At 36.7% G+C, this 20,990-nt stretch overlaps 1 protein-coding gene across 1 annotated transcript in view; it reads right to left on the reverse strand.

Annotated features, from left to right (window-relative positions):
- Positions 1-7,026: 7,026 nt before the first annotated feature.
- The window catches only part of LOC112048991 (1-phosphatidylinositol 4,5-bisphosphate phosphodiesterase classes I and II), a 114,080-nt gene continuing 100,116 nt past the window's right edge, over positions 7,027-20,990 (reverse strand). Inside the window, exons 13-21 of the mRNA XM_052883481.1 lie at positions 20,525-20,758; positions 15,664-15,840; positions 14,395-14,556; positions 13,926-14,040; positions 12,945-13,140; positions 11,587-11,734; positions 10,863-10,994; positions 9,755-9,874; positions 7,027-8,365 (exon numbers count right to left, since the gene is read on the reverse strand). Of these exons, the coding sequence (XP_052739441.1) occupies positions 8,318-8,365; positions 9,755-9,874; positions 10,863-10,994; positions 11,587-11,734; positions 12,945-13,140; positions 13,926-14,040; positions 14,395-14,556; positions 15,664-15,840; positions 20,525-20,758 (1,332 nt within the window). The 3' untranslated portion in view covers positions 7,027-8,317. The remainder of the gene's footprint in view (positions 8,366-9,754; positions 9,875-10,862; positions 10,995-11,586; positions 11,735-12,944; positions 13,141-13,925; positions 14,041-14,394; positions 14,557-15,663; positions 15,841-20,524; positions 20,759-20,990) is intronic.

The following is a 20,990-nucleotide window of genomic DNA, read 5'->3' on the forward strand; positions in this document are numbered from 1 at the left end:
ATTATACAATAGGCATCGATCTCCCATTAAAAAGTGGATGCACAATCAGCGACCAAAAAACGTCCCCAGTCAATAAGTGCCAAACACAACTTCTTGGCACTCAATTCTAATCGCATTTGCAAATCTAACCTTAAAATCAATCCTTAGGGTTGAATTTGCTCTGAATTCGCGATTTTATTGAATATTGGAGTATATTTAAAAGCCTTTAGGTATAATTTTTTTTACCAATAATTCTAAAACTGTCAAAGCAAAAATGGCCAGTTTTTAAGTGAAATTTTCTACATGATTGTGCGTCCTTTCATTATAAGAGGTCAATGACAATAGGCGATCAGCACTACTCCAATAAGATTGCTTACACATTTGGTGTTATACATTCGGATACACGAAATACACAATATTATAATCTATGTTAATAATTAATATCATCTTATACATACACGAATATATGAAAACACATAATTATTATTATTTATTGCATTTGTGTTTCAGTTCAATTCCAGATTTGTGGACTCTACAAATATGATGCTAAGACACTTATTTGATTACAAATGAATGGTATGATGGGTTGAAGAAACATAAACAATCAATAATTTAATAATTTTCTCAATCATAATATTGAAACTGAAATAAAACTACATATTTTAATATCATGACAAGTGCATTATATTAAGTAGTTGTATTATTTTATATTTCCCGTCAGTTACTTTAATGAAATTAACTTAGATATTTCGAAAATTTTACCCAAAATTTCGAAATATTTCTGACGTCACAAAAACACGAACGCAATGATACACCAATAAACCTGTAGAGGGCACTGATATACATCAATAATACACAAAATGTAAGGAAAAAAAAATCAAAACTTCTGACATTATAGATGAAAATAACAACTCGGTGCTACGAACCTTCGCAAACCAGCGAATTATTAAAAACAATTTCAAGTGTTTTGTCAAAAAAATGTGTCAAAAAAAATTTCAAGTGATTAAAAAACATGGGTGAATGATTTGATGCATACATTCCTATTTATGCATACATCGATATCTTGACTGTTATTGAGGCAGCCATTTTAAACTTTTCAATCTATTCATTGGACTTTACTTTGAAATTAATTGAATTTCTTAAATCTATTATTACATTGATACAGACTCCATTAATCATCGTAGTTTCTCTGATACTTTCATACATTTATATACCGATAGGTATACTCCAAATAGATAATATTGTATTATAATAACATACGAAATTACATTATTATGTATTAATATTTTTTGATAATAAAGTTAATATATATTCCAGAATAGGCGATAGATATAGTTAAGAGATTCCCTGTTTTACTTCGTGGTAATACTTAAGAGTACAGGACAGATAAAAAAGAAGTATATTATTATATGAATATTTAATACCCTTATAATGTTTACGATTATTTCTACTTGCATGCAGTAACAATATTACAGTGCCTGACCCTGATATCAGTGGTGTGAACAGGTTTATGATTAGGAAAGGATTTAAGCCGTAAAATAAACATAGTTAACGATCTGTGTTAAAAATGGGGGTAGGCAGTGCTGAGCTGCATGTATGGGTCACTTGCCATTTTTAGTAAACAACACTAATTAAGATCAATTTATCACGTTTTTTATATTATCTAAATATCTTTGTGCACATACTGTAAAATATTATAAATAAAATACATTCATTTTTTTTCTTAAATAAATTTTCACTGCAGTTAAATAAAAGCCTTATTATAAGCATTAAAAGCCTTTGAAAAAAAATTGAGCAATTATAATATGGCATAGCTTATTGTGTAAAATACTTAAAACACCAATGTGTATAAATGAAATAATATATATAATTGATTGTACAAATTACAGGTGTCTTAATATTCTTTGTGCCAAATATAATTAACTAAATATTAGAAATATGTGCAAAATAAAGTGGTTTTTCTTTCATATATTTCTTTTTCAACAAATCACTCTGTATGTTAGACAATCTAATGCCAAAACTTGTACAATTATTTACACATGCTACGATCCAAGAAAGTTTGGGGGAAAATAATTACCACACTAGCCATGTTACATATAGATTCTCTTTCTACAAACGCTAAGGCTTCGAAAATTAAAAAAAAAATGTATGGAAATGATAAGTTGATGACGTGCCGTAACATTAACGAATGATTCTTTTAGTTTTTGGAGCATTAGGGATTATAAAAAGAGTATATCTTTAAGTAACATGGTTAGAGGTCCTGAAGCGAGTGGCAAAAACCAATTTTGTATTATTGTCTTGCAAGAAACAAGTCTTGTCAATCGCAGGCAACAAAATATTGTGCTGTATTCACACACAGATTAAAGTTAAGCCAGAGTTCGAATATAAGATTATTTCCTATATATGTGGTGACTACAATTTTGACTTTATAATTTGCTTCTCAAGATATTTTCATATTTATAAATATTACCTACATATCAGAAAATTTGTGACCGTTCATGTGTCTATACAAGAAAAAATGTATATAAACAACATTCACTACTGGGAAATAACTAGGTATGTATATAATTTCATTATAAAACGCGCTTTCAAAGATGCCTACATTTTCGCCCTGAAGACACTCAAGCTAAGCTCCAAGTTAGTACCCTAAACCATGAAACGCTTATTATAAAAACAGATAGGATTACTATAAGATTTACACTCTCATATACCAAGCAAATCCAAGTACTGCAACATCAGCATAAAATTTAAAAGTTTCAAATTATATTCTCAGAAATTAAATATCACTTGTTTCAAACGGTAAAGGAAAAACATCGTGAGGAAACCTGCATACCTGAGAATTTTCTTAATTCTCTATGTATGTAAAGGTTGAACTAACTCTTTTCAATCTGAGAGGAGACTTTAGCTCAATAGTGAGCCAAATGGGTTGTTAATGATGAATAAAATCAAGTTTCATCAAACTGTCTTGACACTCGAAAATTTCTTAACGTCATTGAGCGTGTAAATCTTATACTAATCAATATTCGCAAGGATTTTGAAATAGCAACCTTCCCAATTACGATAAATGCATTCTAAAGTGTTTTCAGATAGCACGAGTACGGTGACAGTCGCCTGTATGACGTTCATAATACGTACTATTATCGTGAATCGCGGCAAACTTTCAAATGTGAAACGAACTGTCACCCGCACCATCCTACATGAAACGAATGCTTGTGTTCCTTTAATGCAGTCACAAAATACTCACCGCAATCTAATATAAATCGAATCTGAACGCACTAAAGCTGTTGTAAGTTTCGACTTGTCATTGTCATGCGTATTCGATAGCGCGCACGTTATGATTAGTTAAAATGACCTCTAAAAAAACCGCGTACCTAAGTCGTAGGATTTCGTAGAACGAGGAATGCCCCAGGCCTGTACGAACTTATTTGCCGATAACCAATATAATAACCGAATAAATGAATATAGCCGCTTATAACTTAATGGCATGTTTACATAATTTTGAGTCCTGTCAATCTATACTTATAATAAATCTGTAGAGAGGTCAATTCTGTACATGAAATATATTTCCAAAATAACTATCAGGGGGTGATTAGTGATCGATACTGATGACAAAAATGCAATCAGTAAAATTTTTGTCTGTCTGTCTGTCTGTCTGTCTGTCTGTCTGTCTGTCTGTCTGTCTGTCTGTCTGTCTGTCTGTCTGTCTGTCTGTATGTTCTTTATAGAAACAAAAACTACTGGACGGATTTTAACGAAACTTGGCACAATTATTCTACATACTCCTGGGCAGGTTATAGTATACTTTTCATTACGCTACAATCAATAGGAGCAGAGCAGTGAAGAGAAATGTTGAGAAAACGGGAGAACTTACTCAATTTTTTAAGCTTCCGTCGCGTGTACAGCTTTAATGGTTAAAGCTACATAGAAATCATGTATGACGGAAATGTTCTCCTTAAAATTATCTATAAAAACACAACAGCATATATATGTCTATGTTTTATGGTTGACTCACAATAACACGTGTAACTCTCGATAGCTTAGCAGTTCGGAGCTTTCTAATTATATTTGTATACTCTTATTTTTATAACACTCATCACTCATCCCTAACTAAAAAAGTTAACATTATTACCTATTCAATAAAAAAAGAATCATAAAAATCGGTAAAGAAACACCAAAGTTATACAAGAAATACGCTAAGCCATCGCGCGAAAATAATCCATATAGCCATTCATGCTATATGTATTATTTTTGTGTACCTAACGGTTGCCGCGCTCGATGCGACTCGCGGGGGGGGGGGAATAAATAAAGAAGGTAGGGTAGGGTAGGGGTAGGGTAGGGGTAGGGCAGGGGTAGGGTAGGGTAGGGGTAGGGTAGTGGTAGGGTAGGGGTAGGGTTGGGATAGGGTAGGGTAGAGGTAGGGTAGGAATAGGGGTAGTTGAAAGTTTACAACGACTTTCACGCGGACGAAGTCGCGGGCGTCCGCTAGTTGTAAATAAAGTCCAATTTCACTATTCAATTCTAATAATATTCAGATCTTATCGCCGGACTAGATGTAACTCGAATATCCATTTCCACCTTGTGCTAAACTAATTAAAACATGGAATGTTAATCTACAACCTATGTTACTGACATCAGTTAGTGCAAACCCAAACATTACGCACGCGTGCGAAAAAAGGCGTAGACATTTTTTTTCTCCCTTAAGCGTAAACCTGTCGAAAGAGCAACAAACACAAATTCTTGTTGCCATCAATTATGGTATAAATGCCAAGTGAATGCGCATCATTTTCAGTTATAAATCTCTAAACCAATTGTAAGCATGTAAAATGCTGCCTGTCCCAAAAATCAAACTAAAAATCAAAAGTACCGGAATGACAAATACCTTTATGGATCAAAGTTGTGATGCGATAACAGAATAGCGACTCTATACCGTTAGACTTAGCGTCGATAGATCTTACAATAGATAGTTAGCCAACATAAAACATTGGACGGCAACAAATGGTTACAACATAAAACGTCGTATGGCAACAAATGGTTAAAACATTGGATGGCAACAAATGGTTAGTCAACATAAAACGTTGGATGACAAGAAATGGTTACAACATAAAACGTCGGATGACAACAAATGGTTAGCCAACATAAAACGTTGGATGGCAACAAATGGTTAGCCAACATAAATCGTCAGATGGCAACAAATGATTAGGCCAACATAAAACATTGGATAGCAACAAATGGTTACAGCATAAAACGTCGGATGGCAACAAATGGTTACAACTTAAAATGTCGGATGGCAACAAATGGTTAGCCAACATACCTAAAACGTTGGATGGCAACAAATGGTTAGCCAACATAAAACTTTGGATGGCAACAAATGGTTAGTCAACATAAAACGTTGGATGGCAACAAATGTTTACTACATAAAATGTCGGATGGCAACAAATGGTTACAACATAAAATGTCGGATGGCAACAAATGGTTAGCCAACATAAAACGACGGATGGCAACAAATGGTTAGCCAACATAAAACTTCGGATGGCAACAAATGGTTAGCCAACCTAAAACGTTGGATGGCAACAAATGGTTAGCCAACATAAAACGTTGGATGGCAACAAATGGTTAGCCAACATAAAACGTTGGATGGCAACAAATGGTTAGCCAACATAAAACGTCGGATGGCAAAAAATGGTTAGCCAACATAAAACGTTGGATGGCAACAAATGGTTAGGCAACATAGTTGTGTGGGAATAAGATATACGATTGAAAGTTGATCACGTGAGCAATCGATAATAAAAGCCATTACCATACTTTTTTTTAGTTAGCTAAAATGCATGGCTAATGCAACGACACTCTTTTCGCACTCGTGACAATATTAATAAAATTATAAATGGTATAATACATTTCCCAATAATGGAAACCACTTAGGACGTAGTGACTTTTTAAAATGGGAATTGTTAGTATTTTTAATAATAATAAAAATTATATTGTTAATTTTTTTATAAATTAGTATTAAAAACGCTTTAATTTTGATCAGCAGCTTTTAAACAACTATAATAATAATTAATAAGCTGAATAATATATTAGTATAATTATATTGATTTCAAAGTTGATATTTATAATTAAAATGAATTATGTAATATTTAAAATCATGTAATATGATATATTTAATTTGTAAACTGGAAACGCTCATTCACTAACCAGAGAAATTGGAATATTTTTATCATAAGACTCGATATTATAAACTACAAATATTACAAAATAACGCTAAGTCTTATTCACACGTTCGAACATGCTCGAAAAACGCAAGAATAGCTAATATTTATTATTACTAGGACACAGGCTTTACACTCTCGTTATTTAACCAAGGAACAGAAAAGCAGAGTGCACATGTTAGATACATACTGTAAATACTCCAATAATACAAAAACTTGAGAGACTTCAGTACTTTCTCAAATATTTACCTAAACTGTGAACTGAAATCACAAAAAGGAGTTATATTATTTAGAGCAAGAAAATATGCTTCTTATTTAAGGCGAGTTATATAAGTTAGCTTGAGTTAATTGTTGTATTTTTTCAATAAAAATGAAACAAAAAAACCTTGTTGTTGAATGAATTAATGAATGAAAAAAAAATTGAAAATCTTAGCGCGATAGTATATAAAAATTCCGAAAATTGTTCTATTTTCCAGTGAATCTTCCGATCTGAATCAAGGAGCCGAAACTTCTGTACAAAGACTTTTGTACATAGGAGATTATGCATAAATAAATGCGGAAATAAATTTATTTTACATCATATCAGTCAGTAACACTAGATTAATTTCAACCAAGTTATACATAGTCATTTGGACTAATGGTGTATAACCGAGGTACGGTTTAATAATCCTGAATTCGATCCCAGGTAACGTAAGGAAAACATTTTTTGTCTTTTGTTTTGTTTATCTTAATTGGTTTCTTCAACTATTTTAAAATTAAGTAAGTATTTTATTAAACCTCGATGAAAAAAAATTAAATAAAAATCTCCATTTCAAATTGCCATTAACTTTAAATAAAAAAATTCGTATGCGGAAATAATGTCACTGCTAAGTCCACGGTTTTCGTGTATGTAGATTCACTTCTTCTCCTTGGAGTATATATATAGTCTTTGATCTGAATCATTTGCAGTGACAAAAGTTAGAATGTGCCCGATTTTAGTGCATTGCTCTTTAAAACTTATTAGTCGAGCATGTTTGTGCGTGTGAAGCCAGCTTTATATTAAAATTACGTAAACGATATCCGCGATAAACAGCGCTTGTGCCATAGATATGTTTTTAAATACTACGGATTTGTGCATCGCGATGGAGGGCACACCTTTAAATAATATATTATCAGGTTACATTAGATAACGTTATATTTAATATCGGCAACGACGTTATTACTATTCCCGTTACGTTACGTTACGACTCATAGTGACTAGCTCATCGATGCAACGGAAGCGTTAGTATGTCAAACAACTACACTAAAAACGTTAAATGCAATAACGAGTTAGTTCGACACACAAATATACGAGAATAAAGGCGGAAACGCACTTAAAACACGCAACGAGACCCTAAAAACACTGCTCGTTGACCTAGATAGATACAATCGCATATTTTTTTTATAGTCAAATACATTCGATCTAAAATAACGATTTAAATCCTCGTTAGTCCTTTGTAATTTTTTGTCTATATTACTGTGTAAAATTTAAACTATTGTGAGTGTTATTCATATGAATTTAATTTAAAACACGGCTAAAACTCACGTGACACAATGTCGGAGTACGTCAGACTAGTTTCGGACCCTTAGTCATGAGCTGGTTATTGCAACGCGACACAAGTTTGGATCGTGCCGCGTTGCATAAGAGTTGGGTTCGAAACTAGTCGGGCATACTCCGACGTTGTATCACGTGAGTTAGTGAGTGTTAGCCGTGTTTTATAATAAATTACTACTGTGAAAGCTTTACCGTCTTAATGTCAATAGATAGATAAGTTTAATATTATGTAAAATGTACAACTATTTTATTTGATTTCCGTAGTAAAAAAAAAATCACAAATCGCGTGGCGTGTGTAATGTGTTTCCGCCTTTATCGCGGATTCCGGACACGTGGGGGCCAGAAATCCGAACACGTAGTACAAGTCACACAACACTCAGGGTAAGTATTAAAAACTACGAAAACAAACTAAAACTATGAGATTGCGGAGACGAGAGACGGCGAAGGGTTCCACGTTCCGTTTCGCTCCTTAGGAGGTAATATCACAGATTCCTAAAGGAAATTAACACTTGCATAGCAACACGTGCGAGCACGCCGCGAGCGCGCGTGCTACTGCGGGCTAGCCCTCCGGCGCGCCGCCGCACTGCCGTTCCAACTCCAACAGCTCCTGCAAAATAAATATTATAGGCTGGTTGACACTTTTTTTAAAATGCTCTTAAATTGTACATTATCTTTATCTTATTAATTGATTATGAAACACGGCTAAAACTCACGTGATATTACGTCGGAGTATGCCCGACTAGTTAGTTGGTGAAGAGTATACTGCGATCGCCTAAGGATAGGGATCCGCTGAACGTGCCCGGGGTGTACAAGATTCCGTGTGACTGTGGTAGATCATACATCGGTGAGACTCGCCGTAACATCACCACAAGAGTAAAAGAACACATACGGAGCATGAAGAATGTGGACACGGACGGTTCAGCAATAACCGAGCATGTTCTAGCTTCGGGTACGACTCATTATATCCGTTTTGATAAGGCTTCTGTATTGTCAAGGGAAAAGTTTCTAGTACCTCGTAAGATACGTGAAGCGATAGAAATTAGTCGTCACCCGAATTTTAATCGGGATCATGGATGGTTGCTGCCCACAGCGTGGAAACCGCTATTTCTTTCATTGTCACATACAACAAACTTGGAACAAGATAGCATTAGTTCGGTTTGCTTACATGAAGACGAGTCTAATGAAGATGACATTAATGAACCGTCGGAGAGTGTAACGGAACCTTCACTCCCCACCACTCAACCCCTCTCCGCGCGCGCAATGCGTGCAGCAGCGCGTCGCGCAGCCGCTTCGCAGTTTGGATCGTGCCGCGATGCAAGAACCAGCTCATGACTAAGGGCCCCGTATGGGTTCGAAACTAGTCGGGCATACTCCGACGTAATATCACGTGAGTTTTAGCCGTGTTTCATAATCAATTAATATGAATAACACTCACGATAGTTTAAATTCTAAAATATCTTTATCTTATATATATAAAACTTAATTTTTTGGTCACGACATCACGCGTGAACGGCTGGACTGATTTCACAATTTTTTTATGTGTTTGTTATTGTCAGGAAAAGATTCATAAGACAGAAAAACTTTAAAAACGGGTAGGGGTAGTTGAAAGTTTACATCGAGTTTCACGCTTACGAAGTCGCGGTCATCCGCTAGTACTAGATAAAAAAATTATATATTTCTTACGAGAAGTGTCAAATCAAAAAAAAAAAACAAAAATCATTTATTTCACTTTACAAGCTTGTGTGTTGTGTTCACTTGACAATATGAACCAAAACACTAGCGGTCATTTTAACTGTTTCATGAAGTTACGTTCACAAATCCTTTACCAAACGGAGCAAGAGATCATCAAGAGAGAGAGAAACGGAGAGATAGTAGATCAAGTAACATTGTGACGTCAGAGTCAAGTAACAGTGCTCCTGCTCCAGGCGCGAGCACTCCGCCACGCCGCGCACTACCGACTGTATTGTGACGTAGACAATGTTGATACAGTACGCACCTGATCGCGATGCAGTTGTAGCGCGGCGCGCATACGCTCGTGCGCGCGCGCCAACTGCTCCCTCCGCTTGGCGTGCTCCTGCTCCAGGCGCGAGCACTCCGCCACGCCGCGCACTACCGACTGTATTGTGACGTAGATAATTTTAGTTAGCGGCGATATGAATTAATTAATATATTCTAGAAACAAATCGTTATTGGCGGGAAAATCGTAGGTAAAATTACATGTAGCTCCCGTTTTATTTTCTTTGATTTGCTGCATTTTAGAGTTTTATTACTCTCGTCTATTCAGTCGGCCGCGAGCATTCAGAGGGGTCACGTCGCTTTGCTGCGCACCGCACAAAAAAAAATATGATTTTAGAAATAGTATGCAAATAGGATGTTTAATTTTCCGAACCGGTTCACTGATTTCGTTCAAAATTGATATCTGGGCATTGCATGAACGGCGAAAACAGATTCTGAAATAAAATTTTAAAAAATGACCGCCATTTTGAAATTTCTTATTCCTGCACCGATTTTGTTCAAAATTGATATTTTGAATTAGAATTTTGTATTTGTATTTGTTGTTGTATTTGAATTTGTATTTGTATTTGTGTTTTGAAAAACTTGATTGGATCCGTTAGACATCTAATTCATTGCATTATCTTTGTCAAACTGAAAGTTATTATGGGGATTAGACAATAATTTGACACATTTTGTCAAAATATCTAGGAAACCTGTCAGTTTGATAATAATAATACGTACAATGAATTTACTGCCAAACATACCAAATTAATTTGACATTTATAAATTTCAAAAGACAATTTCGAAATTGGTCCCCACTCTTCGGAACGACACAGAAATGAAAAATGTACAAAAAATCCTTGTATTTTTTAATAGATTATTTGAATCGAAATAGGTAATATTAGCCAACAGGAAAAATAAGCTGATTTCATTATTTGAGACAGTTTGTCGTTAAGATAGCGCACATATTTAAAGACAGCGGACAGTCAAAGTCAATTAGTGAAGTCAATTGCAAAAGTGAACCAGTACGCAAATAGCGGCGCGCTCTTAAAATACTTAAATAATCGCTTTTAACTGCCTGGTACGGTAGGATGACTTTTGAATATTACCTGTGAATGTATTTCCCTCTTTCTTCTAAGTATTTCATCCTTATTAGTAGTTTTGGCTAATGCTTTCACGTCTTCTTTGCGTAAATTTGCCAGTTTATTCAGCGTTTCCTTTTTGCGCACTTCCAGCGAATCCTGAAAATATATAACAATAAATAATATAGAATTATCATTCGGCACAGAAAAAAATTCTTGTATAGTAGAAATACGAATTATCGCCAATATCTGACGCGTTCGTAACGAGTGCGTAAATATTATGCATAACAGTGTGAGACATACGTTTTTTTTAAAACACAATACTCCATATACATGTTTAAAATACGTTAAACAGTTATGGGAAATACTCCCGAGAAACCTGTATAACAGAGTGTATGAAGTAATGTAGATGTAACTTTTTAGTTTCGTTTTGGTTGTTTGTATGCTGACTGAACTTGGACTCGAACACAGAAGCGTACCTTGATTTAATTCGAATACCCGTTAGTTCTTAACTTGGTTGTATCGCGAAATGCAACCGCGAGCAAGAGGTTACATTTACTATACACACACTCAACACGCATTTGATTAACGCCGTCTTGCCTAAACGTTATAATCAGGAAAAGTTAGTTGTTACTGGCAAGGTGGAAGGAAAAAAAGGCCGCGAGGGCGCAGCCCGATGCATTGGTCTGACCAGGAAGGAAGGAAGGAAGACATGTTGTATATTAGAATGGCAGTCGATGACGTCACTCACGGAGAGCGCCTTCATCTGCTGCTGCTGCTCGTTGCGCAGACTCTTCTCGAGCGCGGCGTAGATCGCGTGGTGGTAGCGCAACCGCAGCTCGCGCTCGTCTGCCGCCGTGCTAGCGCCCGACTCCTCGCTGCCGGCCGACGGCTCGCTCCTTTAAACCATATTTAACACGCTTTTATAAGCTTCACTTGTAAATATGTAAGAAAATCTTGGAATCTTAATTTCATCCACTTCCCGGTCTTCGATTAGGATATTTTGCACACGCTCTAAGTTCTGATGACAATACATGACTAGCTAAGAAACGTCATTACAAATCCAATATGGCGGCCTCCCCATGATGGCGGACTGGCTGTTTGAAATCCACCCCCATGATATGGGTATCAAATGAAAAGGGTTTGCTGTAAGGTATACGAAAAAAATAGTCACGTGACTTAAAACCATTATCGCGGACGTCCAAGATGGCGGACAGGCTAAATGCACTCCCACAATATGGGTATTAAATGAATGGGTTTGCTAAGCGTGTTTCTATTTTATATTTATTTTAGTTTATAGTAGTTAACGTTTACGTTGACAAAATTAGGAAAAAGCACAACAAATAAACAAAACACTCGTTTTTATTAACTTTATCTTTCATCAACTGATCTACGAACAAATTCTATAGCTATGGAGATCACTATGTGGATTATTACATTAAACTCTGTATATCATATTCAAGACATCACATCTTACTCATCACAGTCGAAAAGTCAAGTAGCCCCATCGATCTCCTATTAAAAAGTGGATGCACAATTAGCGAACAAAAAACGTCCCCACTCAATGAGTGCCCAACACAACTTCTTGGCACTCAATTCAAGTAGTCGCATTTGCAAATCGAACCTTAAACTCAATTCTTAAGGTTGAATTTGCTCTGAATTTGGGATTTTATTGAATATTAGACTATATTTATAGGGCTTTAGGTATAATTTTTTTCACACTATCACATATTAAAATATTATAAAGGCAAAAGTTTGTGTGTAAGTGTGTGAGTGTGTGAGTGTGTAAGTATGTTTGTTCCTCTTTTACGCTGCGGCTACTGAAGCGATTTGGCTGAAATTTGGAATGAAAATAGATTTTACTCTGGATTAACATATAGGCTACTTTTCATCCCGGAAAAATCCATGGTTCCCGCGGGATTCGTGAAAAACTGAATTCCACGTGGACGAAGTCCCAGGCGTCCGCTAGTTATAAATAATTCTAAAACTGTCAAAGCAAAATTGGCCAGTTTTTAACTGAAATTTCCTACATGATTGTGCGTCCTTTTATTATAAGAGGTCCATGAGAAGCCCTTGAAAAATACAGTAGAAAAATGTACGATTACTCACATATTTCTAGTGGACAGTCTCTTCACAAAGAACTTGGCGGAGACGGGTCTGGTCCGCGCGTTCTTCCGCCGCAGCGCGTCCAACTTCCTCTCCAGCTCCGCTCTCTTCTCCTTCACCACCTTGCTGTTCAGCAGCGTCTCCAGCGACTCGTCCGGCTTCTCTTCGGTGCCACCGTTGTATTTGTTCTCAGCTTCCTCTGTAATGTGAAATATGTTCATTTTATTTATTTAGTAGCTGACGCCGCGCGGTTTCTCCCGGCTGGATCCCGTTCCCGTAGGAATACGGGGATAATATATAGCCTATAGCCTTCCTTGATAAATGGGCTATCTAACACAGAAACAATTTTTCAAATCGGACCAGTAGTTCCTGAGATAAACGCGTTCAAACAAACAAACGAACAAGCTCTTTGATTTATAATATTAGTATAGATATAGATTATATCATTTTAAATGTAAAAAGCACTTATTACTATTTTTAACTCATAAAAACAGAAGTCTGTGCTAGAACTAAGGCTGTAATAAAGCAATATATCTATATATAAAGTTTATAAAACTGAGCAAATGATCCCACTTCTGATGTTTGAATTTCTATGAAATTAGTACAATCTATTTCTCAAAATTCAATAACCCAGCTAAGTTAGAAAAGCTCGTAGCTTTAGCTTAGCTTTAGGAAATAAATAAAAATATAAAATTAGTGTTCAAGTCACTAGATTGAAACATATTGCATTTAACCGACTTCAAAAAAGGAGGAGGTTTCTCAATTCAACCGTATATATATATATATATATATATTGATATATATATATTTTTAATTAAATGATTGTAAAACTGTAGCAATTTTACAAAAGTAAAAGAAAGGAAAGTAACTGAAGTGCTGCATCGTTTCACAAGTAAATACAGAAAAAAAAACATAAATCTGTGATTTCCAAATGAATATTTATTTGTTCTGATAGACTAGACCTGTGTAGAGAAACCCACTTACTTGGTGGATCTTTTTCATTGACGTCTGTGTTCTGTGGCTCCGCGTCACTCTTTGGGTTTTCATTAGCTGCGTTAACTGTTTTTGGGCTGCCGTCCATACCGCTACTAGGCCGATCCTAATCGATAAATATATAATTTTGTATACATTATACATACAGTACTAATACAATTAAAAATGAAAAAATATATATGATGGTAGTGATGATGATGATGATGATGATGATGACGATGACGATGACGATGACGATGATGATGATGACGATTATGATGGTAATGATGATGAAGATGATGATGATGATGATGATGATGATGATGATGATGACGATGACGATGACGATGATGATGATGATGACGATTATGATGGTAATGATGATGATAATGATGATGGTGGTGATGATGATGATGATGATTATGATGATGATGATGACGAAGATAGTGATGATGATGATGATGACGATGAAGCAACTCACGCGTGGGCAAGGAGGCGCCGGAGTCGGGAAGGGCGCGCTGGGCTCCTCCGTATCGTCGGTGAGAACGGCCAGCTGCTGCGTGCGCTTGTCCATTTCGCTCTGGTACTTGATCGGGTTCGCCAACGCCTCTGCGAGCTCCGACAGCCTATCTGGCACGTAGTCCTGTTCGATTCAATTATTATTTATTAATTCTATTCTTAACTTTACATTACTGCAGCGGCCAGCAAGAGAGGCATTGATGGACGAACGTGCGAATGTGGGCCGAGGCGAAGCCGAGACGCATATACGTAAGTCAATCTATGCCTAGTTGCGGCCAAGGCTTGTATAGTACTTTTTCAAATAATGCGCGGAAATTAAACTAAGTACAATTCAGAACTTTTACTTGAAAAAATACAATTATCGAATGTACAATAATAAGAATTTTCCGGGAATTATGTTGGTGAGATAATTCTAAAGAGGTTGAAGTTTGTTGTATACAAGTGTCTTCGGCGTGTTTTGAATTACAAAGTTTTGATGGGAATTCGATGATCCCACGCTTTAAGCAGGCACTAAAACTACAAATATTGAATTTAAGTCACGTGACTATTATTTTCGTATTCCTGACAGCAAACCCCCTTAATTTGATATGCATATCATGAGGGTGGATATAAAGATTTAATTATCTTACATACATACAAGTGAAGCTAATAAGCGTGTTAAAAAGCGAGAAATAACATCATATTATATTCCTGCTGCTTTGCTGTTGATTACCATCAATATTACTGATCAATATGAAGACGGCGCTAACCTGATGATGTATTAATTCAAGTCGTGTAAAGATAATATCATAAGGATTTAGACAGTGTTCTTTCAGAAACGGTTTAATTCTACACGACACGGGCTTAGCACCGCCTTCAAATTATTCAGTAGGTAATCAACAATGTTGTGTAATCTTTCATGGGTTATTTGGAATAGGCGGGGGGGAGGCAAGTCGGAAGGAATCCATTAAACTTGCCTCCGAAGTCACAAGCTTCTGGGACTGCTCAAGGTATTCTCTGTCATTCCAGAGTCTTATTTTTGTTACAGTTCGATTTGTTAATTAATTTTTCGTGACAAATATTGTGAACCTTTGTTTAGAATCCACTTCTGAGATTTTTACAAAAAGTGCCTACAAAATTACAAAAAGTGACAATCAGGCGCTCTAGTTCACCTCAGTTTCGACGCGTTAGTGACACACAAGTATCTGTGGTATAAAATGTTTGTATATCTCACATAGGTGCACGGATTCACCTTGACTTGCACGTGCAGCAGCAGGCTGGCCGGCAGAGGGAGCCCCAGCTCGGTGCGCAGCCCCACGTGGCGGTACCCGGGGCACAGGCCGAGCACCGGCAGCACGCGGTGCCCCAGCAGCCGGCCGCTCTCCTCGTGCGCCGCTATCCGCAGCATCGCCAGCTCGGGTAACACCACCTGAGGGACGCCGTAATACTTTTTTCTTTTTTTTTTTTCTCGGCCTTTCCCGCATTTGGCCACTAGGGTTGGCCGTTGTACGTAACACCGTAATACTACAACCTTTCTTGATGAGGACCAACAAATAAATTAGAAATGAAGGTTGAAAACACATGTCATTTTATAACTTATTTATTTGAAATTATGTATGGTTTGTTTATGAAATGTTATATAAAATAAATTAACCAAATCCAATAGTTCTAAGCTTATTAATCAAATTTATTTTCATCAAATTGAGAACAAGTTAATTATAATTATTGTTAGGTCTGAAATTACTAGTGCTTAATACCCTAATTTTTAATTTGTTTGTTGGTAAACAGTACTCATCAAGAAAGGCTGTAGTATACGTACTTTTTAACACCACCTGAGGGACACCGTAATACTATAAGCTAGGTACATTTTAACACCACCTGAGGGACACCGTAATACTATAAGCTAGGTACATTTTAACACCACCTGAGGGACACCGTAATACTATAAGCTAGGTACATTTTAACACCACCTGAGGGACACCGTAATACTATAAGCTAGGTACATTTTAACACCACCTGAGGGACACCGTAATACTATAAGCTAGGTACATTTTAACACCACCTGAGGGACACCGTAATACTATAAGCTAGGTAAATTTTAACACCACCTGATGAACACCGTAATACTATAAGCTAGGTAAATTTTAACACCACTTGAGGGACACCGTAATACTATAAACTAGGTACATTTTAATTGCTATAAAATGCTACACGTATTCTTCTATCTTAATTGCATCACCACTCACCATCAGGTAAGATTGTAATCAAGGACTAGCTTGTAAAGAATATTAAAAAAAAACGTATCCTGGGCTGAAGGAACATCAAATAAGAAACAAACTACATAATTATTATCAAATCATTCCTCAGAACCTCACACCGTTAATCATTATGCCGAGAGACGAAGTAATATCCCAAAGTAAATATTAGTGAAACAACTTCATTAAACTGTAAACACCATCATAGCTTTAATGGGCCGAATGTAAACACTCTGAAACTGTCAGCGCAACAAAAAAGTAAACATTCCGTCATTGGCAACAAACTAAGCTAAAGTTCGGACAGAGAGACTTTACTCTCTCGACTTTATTACCAATTCGCCTACAAAGTATACAAATAGTTAGCACAAAAGTTTTGAAACCAAAACATCTAAGAACACTTCAGATTCAGATATGGAGTTAACAAAAGAGCTTGCAAAAACTACAATGTAGAGAGTTGACAAAAAAGCTTGCAATAAAGTTTATTTCAGTTTTATTTGTTTTTATTTATTTTTTAGTGCAACAAAATTTTAGCTAAGTTTACTGAAATTAAAATCCTTTTGATCGTTAACAAAAAGTTGAAATTGCAAATTTTGATAATCGACAGTCACTAGTTGAAGACGACGCCTTCGTCGTATACTTAAGGCTACGAACTATCTCAATCACGTTCGCTGTCAACCAAAAAACTGCGTTATATAATATTTTAACTCTTCATAGTTTCTGAAATCTGTCAGAAAAAAAAACAAATAAAATGTAACAGGAAGCTCTAAATTACAATCATCATTGACATCCGAACCGAAGCCGCTCTGCAACTCGATTGATATCATCGGTCAATATACGCATGACTATTCAACCAATCTTTCTTTTTTTCACAATTTTAGTTACAGAAAACGAGTATTATAAAGAGACTAGCTGACGCCGCGCGGTTTCACCCACGTGGTTCCCGTTTCCGTGGGAATACATGGAATATTATATAGCCTATATCCTTCCTCGATAAGTGGGCTCTCTGACACTGAAAGAATTTTTCAAATCGGACGGAAGTAGAGATAGTGCAAGCAACCATACAAACTCTCCAGCTTTATAATATTAGTATAGATAAGATAGTCGTTTGTTACGAACATAGGCGATATATTAACGGGACCTACGCGAGTGAAACCGCGGGGTGTTTGCTGTGCTGAAGAACATCGCTTCTGACGTTTACATCCGAAAACAACGTTCGGTATTTTCAACGACAAATATTTTCCGCGAATCACAACAACACCGGCGCAGTCGTTACGCATCGCAGACGCCCGCGGAACAACAAACAACAAGAGAAACCTTTCATGTTGTACGAAAAATAAAAGCAAATAAATAGATGAAAGAATTTACGGCACAATAAATGATTCGATGTAATGCCGACTGATTTGTATATTTATATCATAGGCAGTAGCGTAGTGTGCCTCGTAGGGGCCCTTTATCAAAATTAGTTGGGAGCCCCAAATAAAGGGTAATGAATTCTCCCAAATATAAAATGCTCGCTTAAAATTAATATAACAGTGACTTAAACTAATATGTATAGGTAATGTTTCCAACTTTTGGGTGCACATTTAACCCGGACAAAAACGGTTCTTTTTACTTTTGTGATTTTTGAAGCACTAGATCAAATCAGATTGTGGATTACACTTTCACACGTAAGGGGCCCCTGTAGTCCGGAGGCCCCGTATCATTGATACGGCTGATACGGCGGTAGCTACGCCCCTGATCATTGGAAGATTTCATTCTAACAATACCGAGGTTTTTCTTCGTTTGATGTAAACTATGCCCTCGATCACGTTTATCTAGATCGAATCACACTATTTTTATCGTTCACTAACCAACGCCGTGCGTTTTCATCAGCGTAGTTCACGTTAATGAGAATGTGGGGGGTTTCATTCGCATAGTTCACATTCCTGTGATAATACGGGGATAAAATATAGCCTATGACACTTATAAATAACGTGGCTTTCTAGTGGTAAAAAAATTTTCGAAATCGGTGTAGATTCAGAGATTACCCCCTACAATACCAAAAACTTTACCTCTTTATAATATTAGTATAGAGCGTTAGCTTTTAGTCCTGTGAGTATACTCGTAGACCGTAGACCGGACCTAGCCCCCAGTGCTTACTTTTTGTTCCCAAACCTTAAGAAAGATCTTCGTGGTAAGCATTTTTCCGACGATGAAGAGTTGAAGGTGGCATTTTTAGACTAAGAAGACATTTGTCTAAAAATGCCACCTTCAACTCTTCATTTGACATTTTTAGAGGGTGTAGAAAAGTTACCTTCCCGATCAAATAAATGTATTGAGGTTATTGGGAACTACATAGAAAAATAAATTTTATTTAGAAATTTCTTCTTATTATTTAATAATGCCTATACCGGGAATTAGTTGAACGCCCCTCTTAGAGCATCAGATCTTCCACGGTTTCACCCGTGTAGTTCCCATTTCCGTAGGAATGCGGGGATAAAATAAAACGTATTCATACGTTACTCTGTTGATGTCAGAAGTAACGTTACTCAAAGTAAAAACAACCATTTTTACATTTTCATGTACTTTATTATACAGTTTTAAATTTTAAGTAACAGGTCCAGAGATAATTCATTTCAAAGTATTTCTAAAGGAGTACAGTATGCTCGGAGAGAAAGATTGCAGTTGCATTAACTAACTTTGCACTCAAAACAAGTTGTGGGTATAGTTGGACCAACTTTCCGCATTATAGTGTAAAAAGCTTTCACAGGTAGAAGAGAATAATTTTCTATTGGAGTTCGTAACATTACTCAAACTGCATTATGAATATTAAAATTAACCCGCTGTGCATAGAATTTTTAATGGTGTTTTTATCATTATTCATGTAAAATTTACTCATCGTTTACAGAAATATAAATATACAAAAGCGTGTGACTCATTACGATTTCTCGAAAACCGCTTGACGTACTAAGTTGAAATTTGGCAGGGAGGTAGTTTGTTTGCATGGTTGTTGTTTACTGGCTTGCGAATTTGTCTGCTTTAACACTGTTGCTTTTTTCGGAATCTTGAACGAATTAAAATTTAGGGGGAGTCACCATCAGCCTATGCAGAAATAAATAAATATACGGTACACTATTTATAAACTACATATAAATATTTAATGTATATAAATATTTAAATATTTAATGTAAGGGAGAGGGGAAATCAGGGAGGTAGTTACCTCCCTGATTTCCCCTCTCCCTGAGAATTTGCGAGAGTTGAAGCTTCAGGTGGTCTAATTCGTCGGCCGCGTGGCGCAGTGGATAGTCACCCTGCTTTCTGAATCCACGACCGTGGTTTCGATTCCCACAACTGGAAAATATTTGTGTGACGAACATGGAAGTTTTCCAGTGTCAGGGTATATTTATACATTAAATATTTATATGGAGTTTATAAATAGTGTACCGTTTATTTATTTATTTCTGCATAGGCTGATGGTGACTCCCCCTAAATTTTAATTCGTTCAAGTTTCCGAAAAAAGCAACAGTGTTAAAGCCGACAGATTCGCAAGCCAGTAAACAACAACCATGCAAACAAATCCTACCTTCTTGAACACAAATGCACTGAACTTCCATTAGTTCACACACAAATGCGCTAGACGACGATTCTTAAACGTTGATCAACAACCAAATAGGTAGACATCAAGCGAGTTGCACGGAATTGCTACAAAAACCGTACAAGGCTCAAAACTGTGGTGTTTGAAAGTCCCTATGAATGCCTTGCAGTGCACATTCATCGTCTAATGATGATGATAAAGATGACACCCCCTAGGCTTTGCTTCATCCAGATCCGTTTCCGAAACGTCTGCTAGTAAATTGTAACCACGCGAACAAATCTTACCTTCTTGAACACAAACGGCTCGTCCTCATACACGGGGTTGATGCCGTTGTTCTGCACGACCTTCGTGCGGAACTTCTTGCGCACCGTGTCCGCCGGCAGCCCGAACATGTCCACCTCCACGAACGTGCCCGTGCGCTTGTCCGTCAGCAGCTGCCCGGACACCACGCTCACGGACAGCGAGCCGGCGATTATGCCGTCCACTGTGCTCTCCGCGAAAGGATCTAGGCGACGATCCTGCGGACGAAAGGCTTTAAATGAAACGTAACGGTGAAGGAAAACATCGTGAGGAAACCTACATGCCAGAGAATTTTCTTAATTCTCTGCGAGTGTGAAGTCTGCCAATCCGCATTGGGTCAGCGTGGTGGACTAAGGCCTAACCCCTCTCATTCTAAATATGGGTTGATAACGAACGATACAGCCGGACATAAAACCCCTTCCTTATAATCGGTTAAAATGTCAAGGTAAT

The sequence above is a fragment of the Bicyclus anynana genome, chromosome 9, assembly GCF_947172395.1.
Source record: "Bicyclus anynana chromosome 9, ilBicAnyn1.1, whole genome shotgun sequence".
Lineage (NCBI taxonomy): Eukaryota > Metazoa > Arthropoda > Insecta > Lepidoptera > Nymphalidae > Bicyclus > Bicyclus anynana.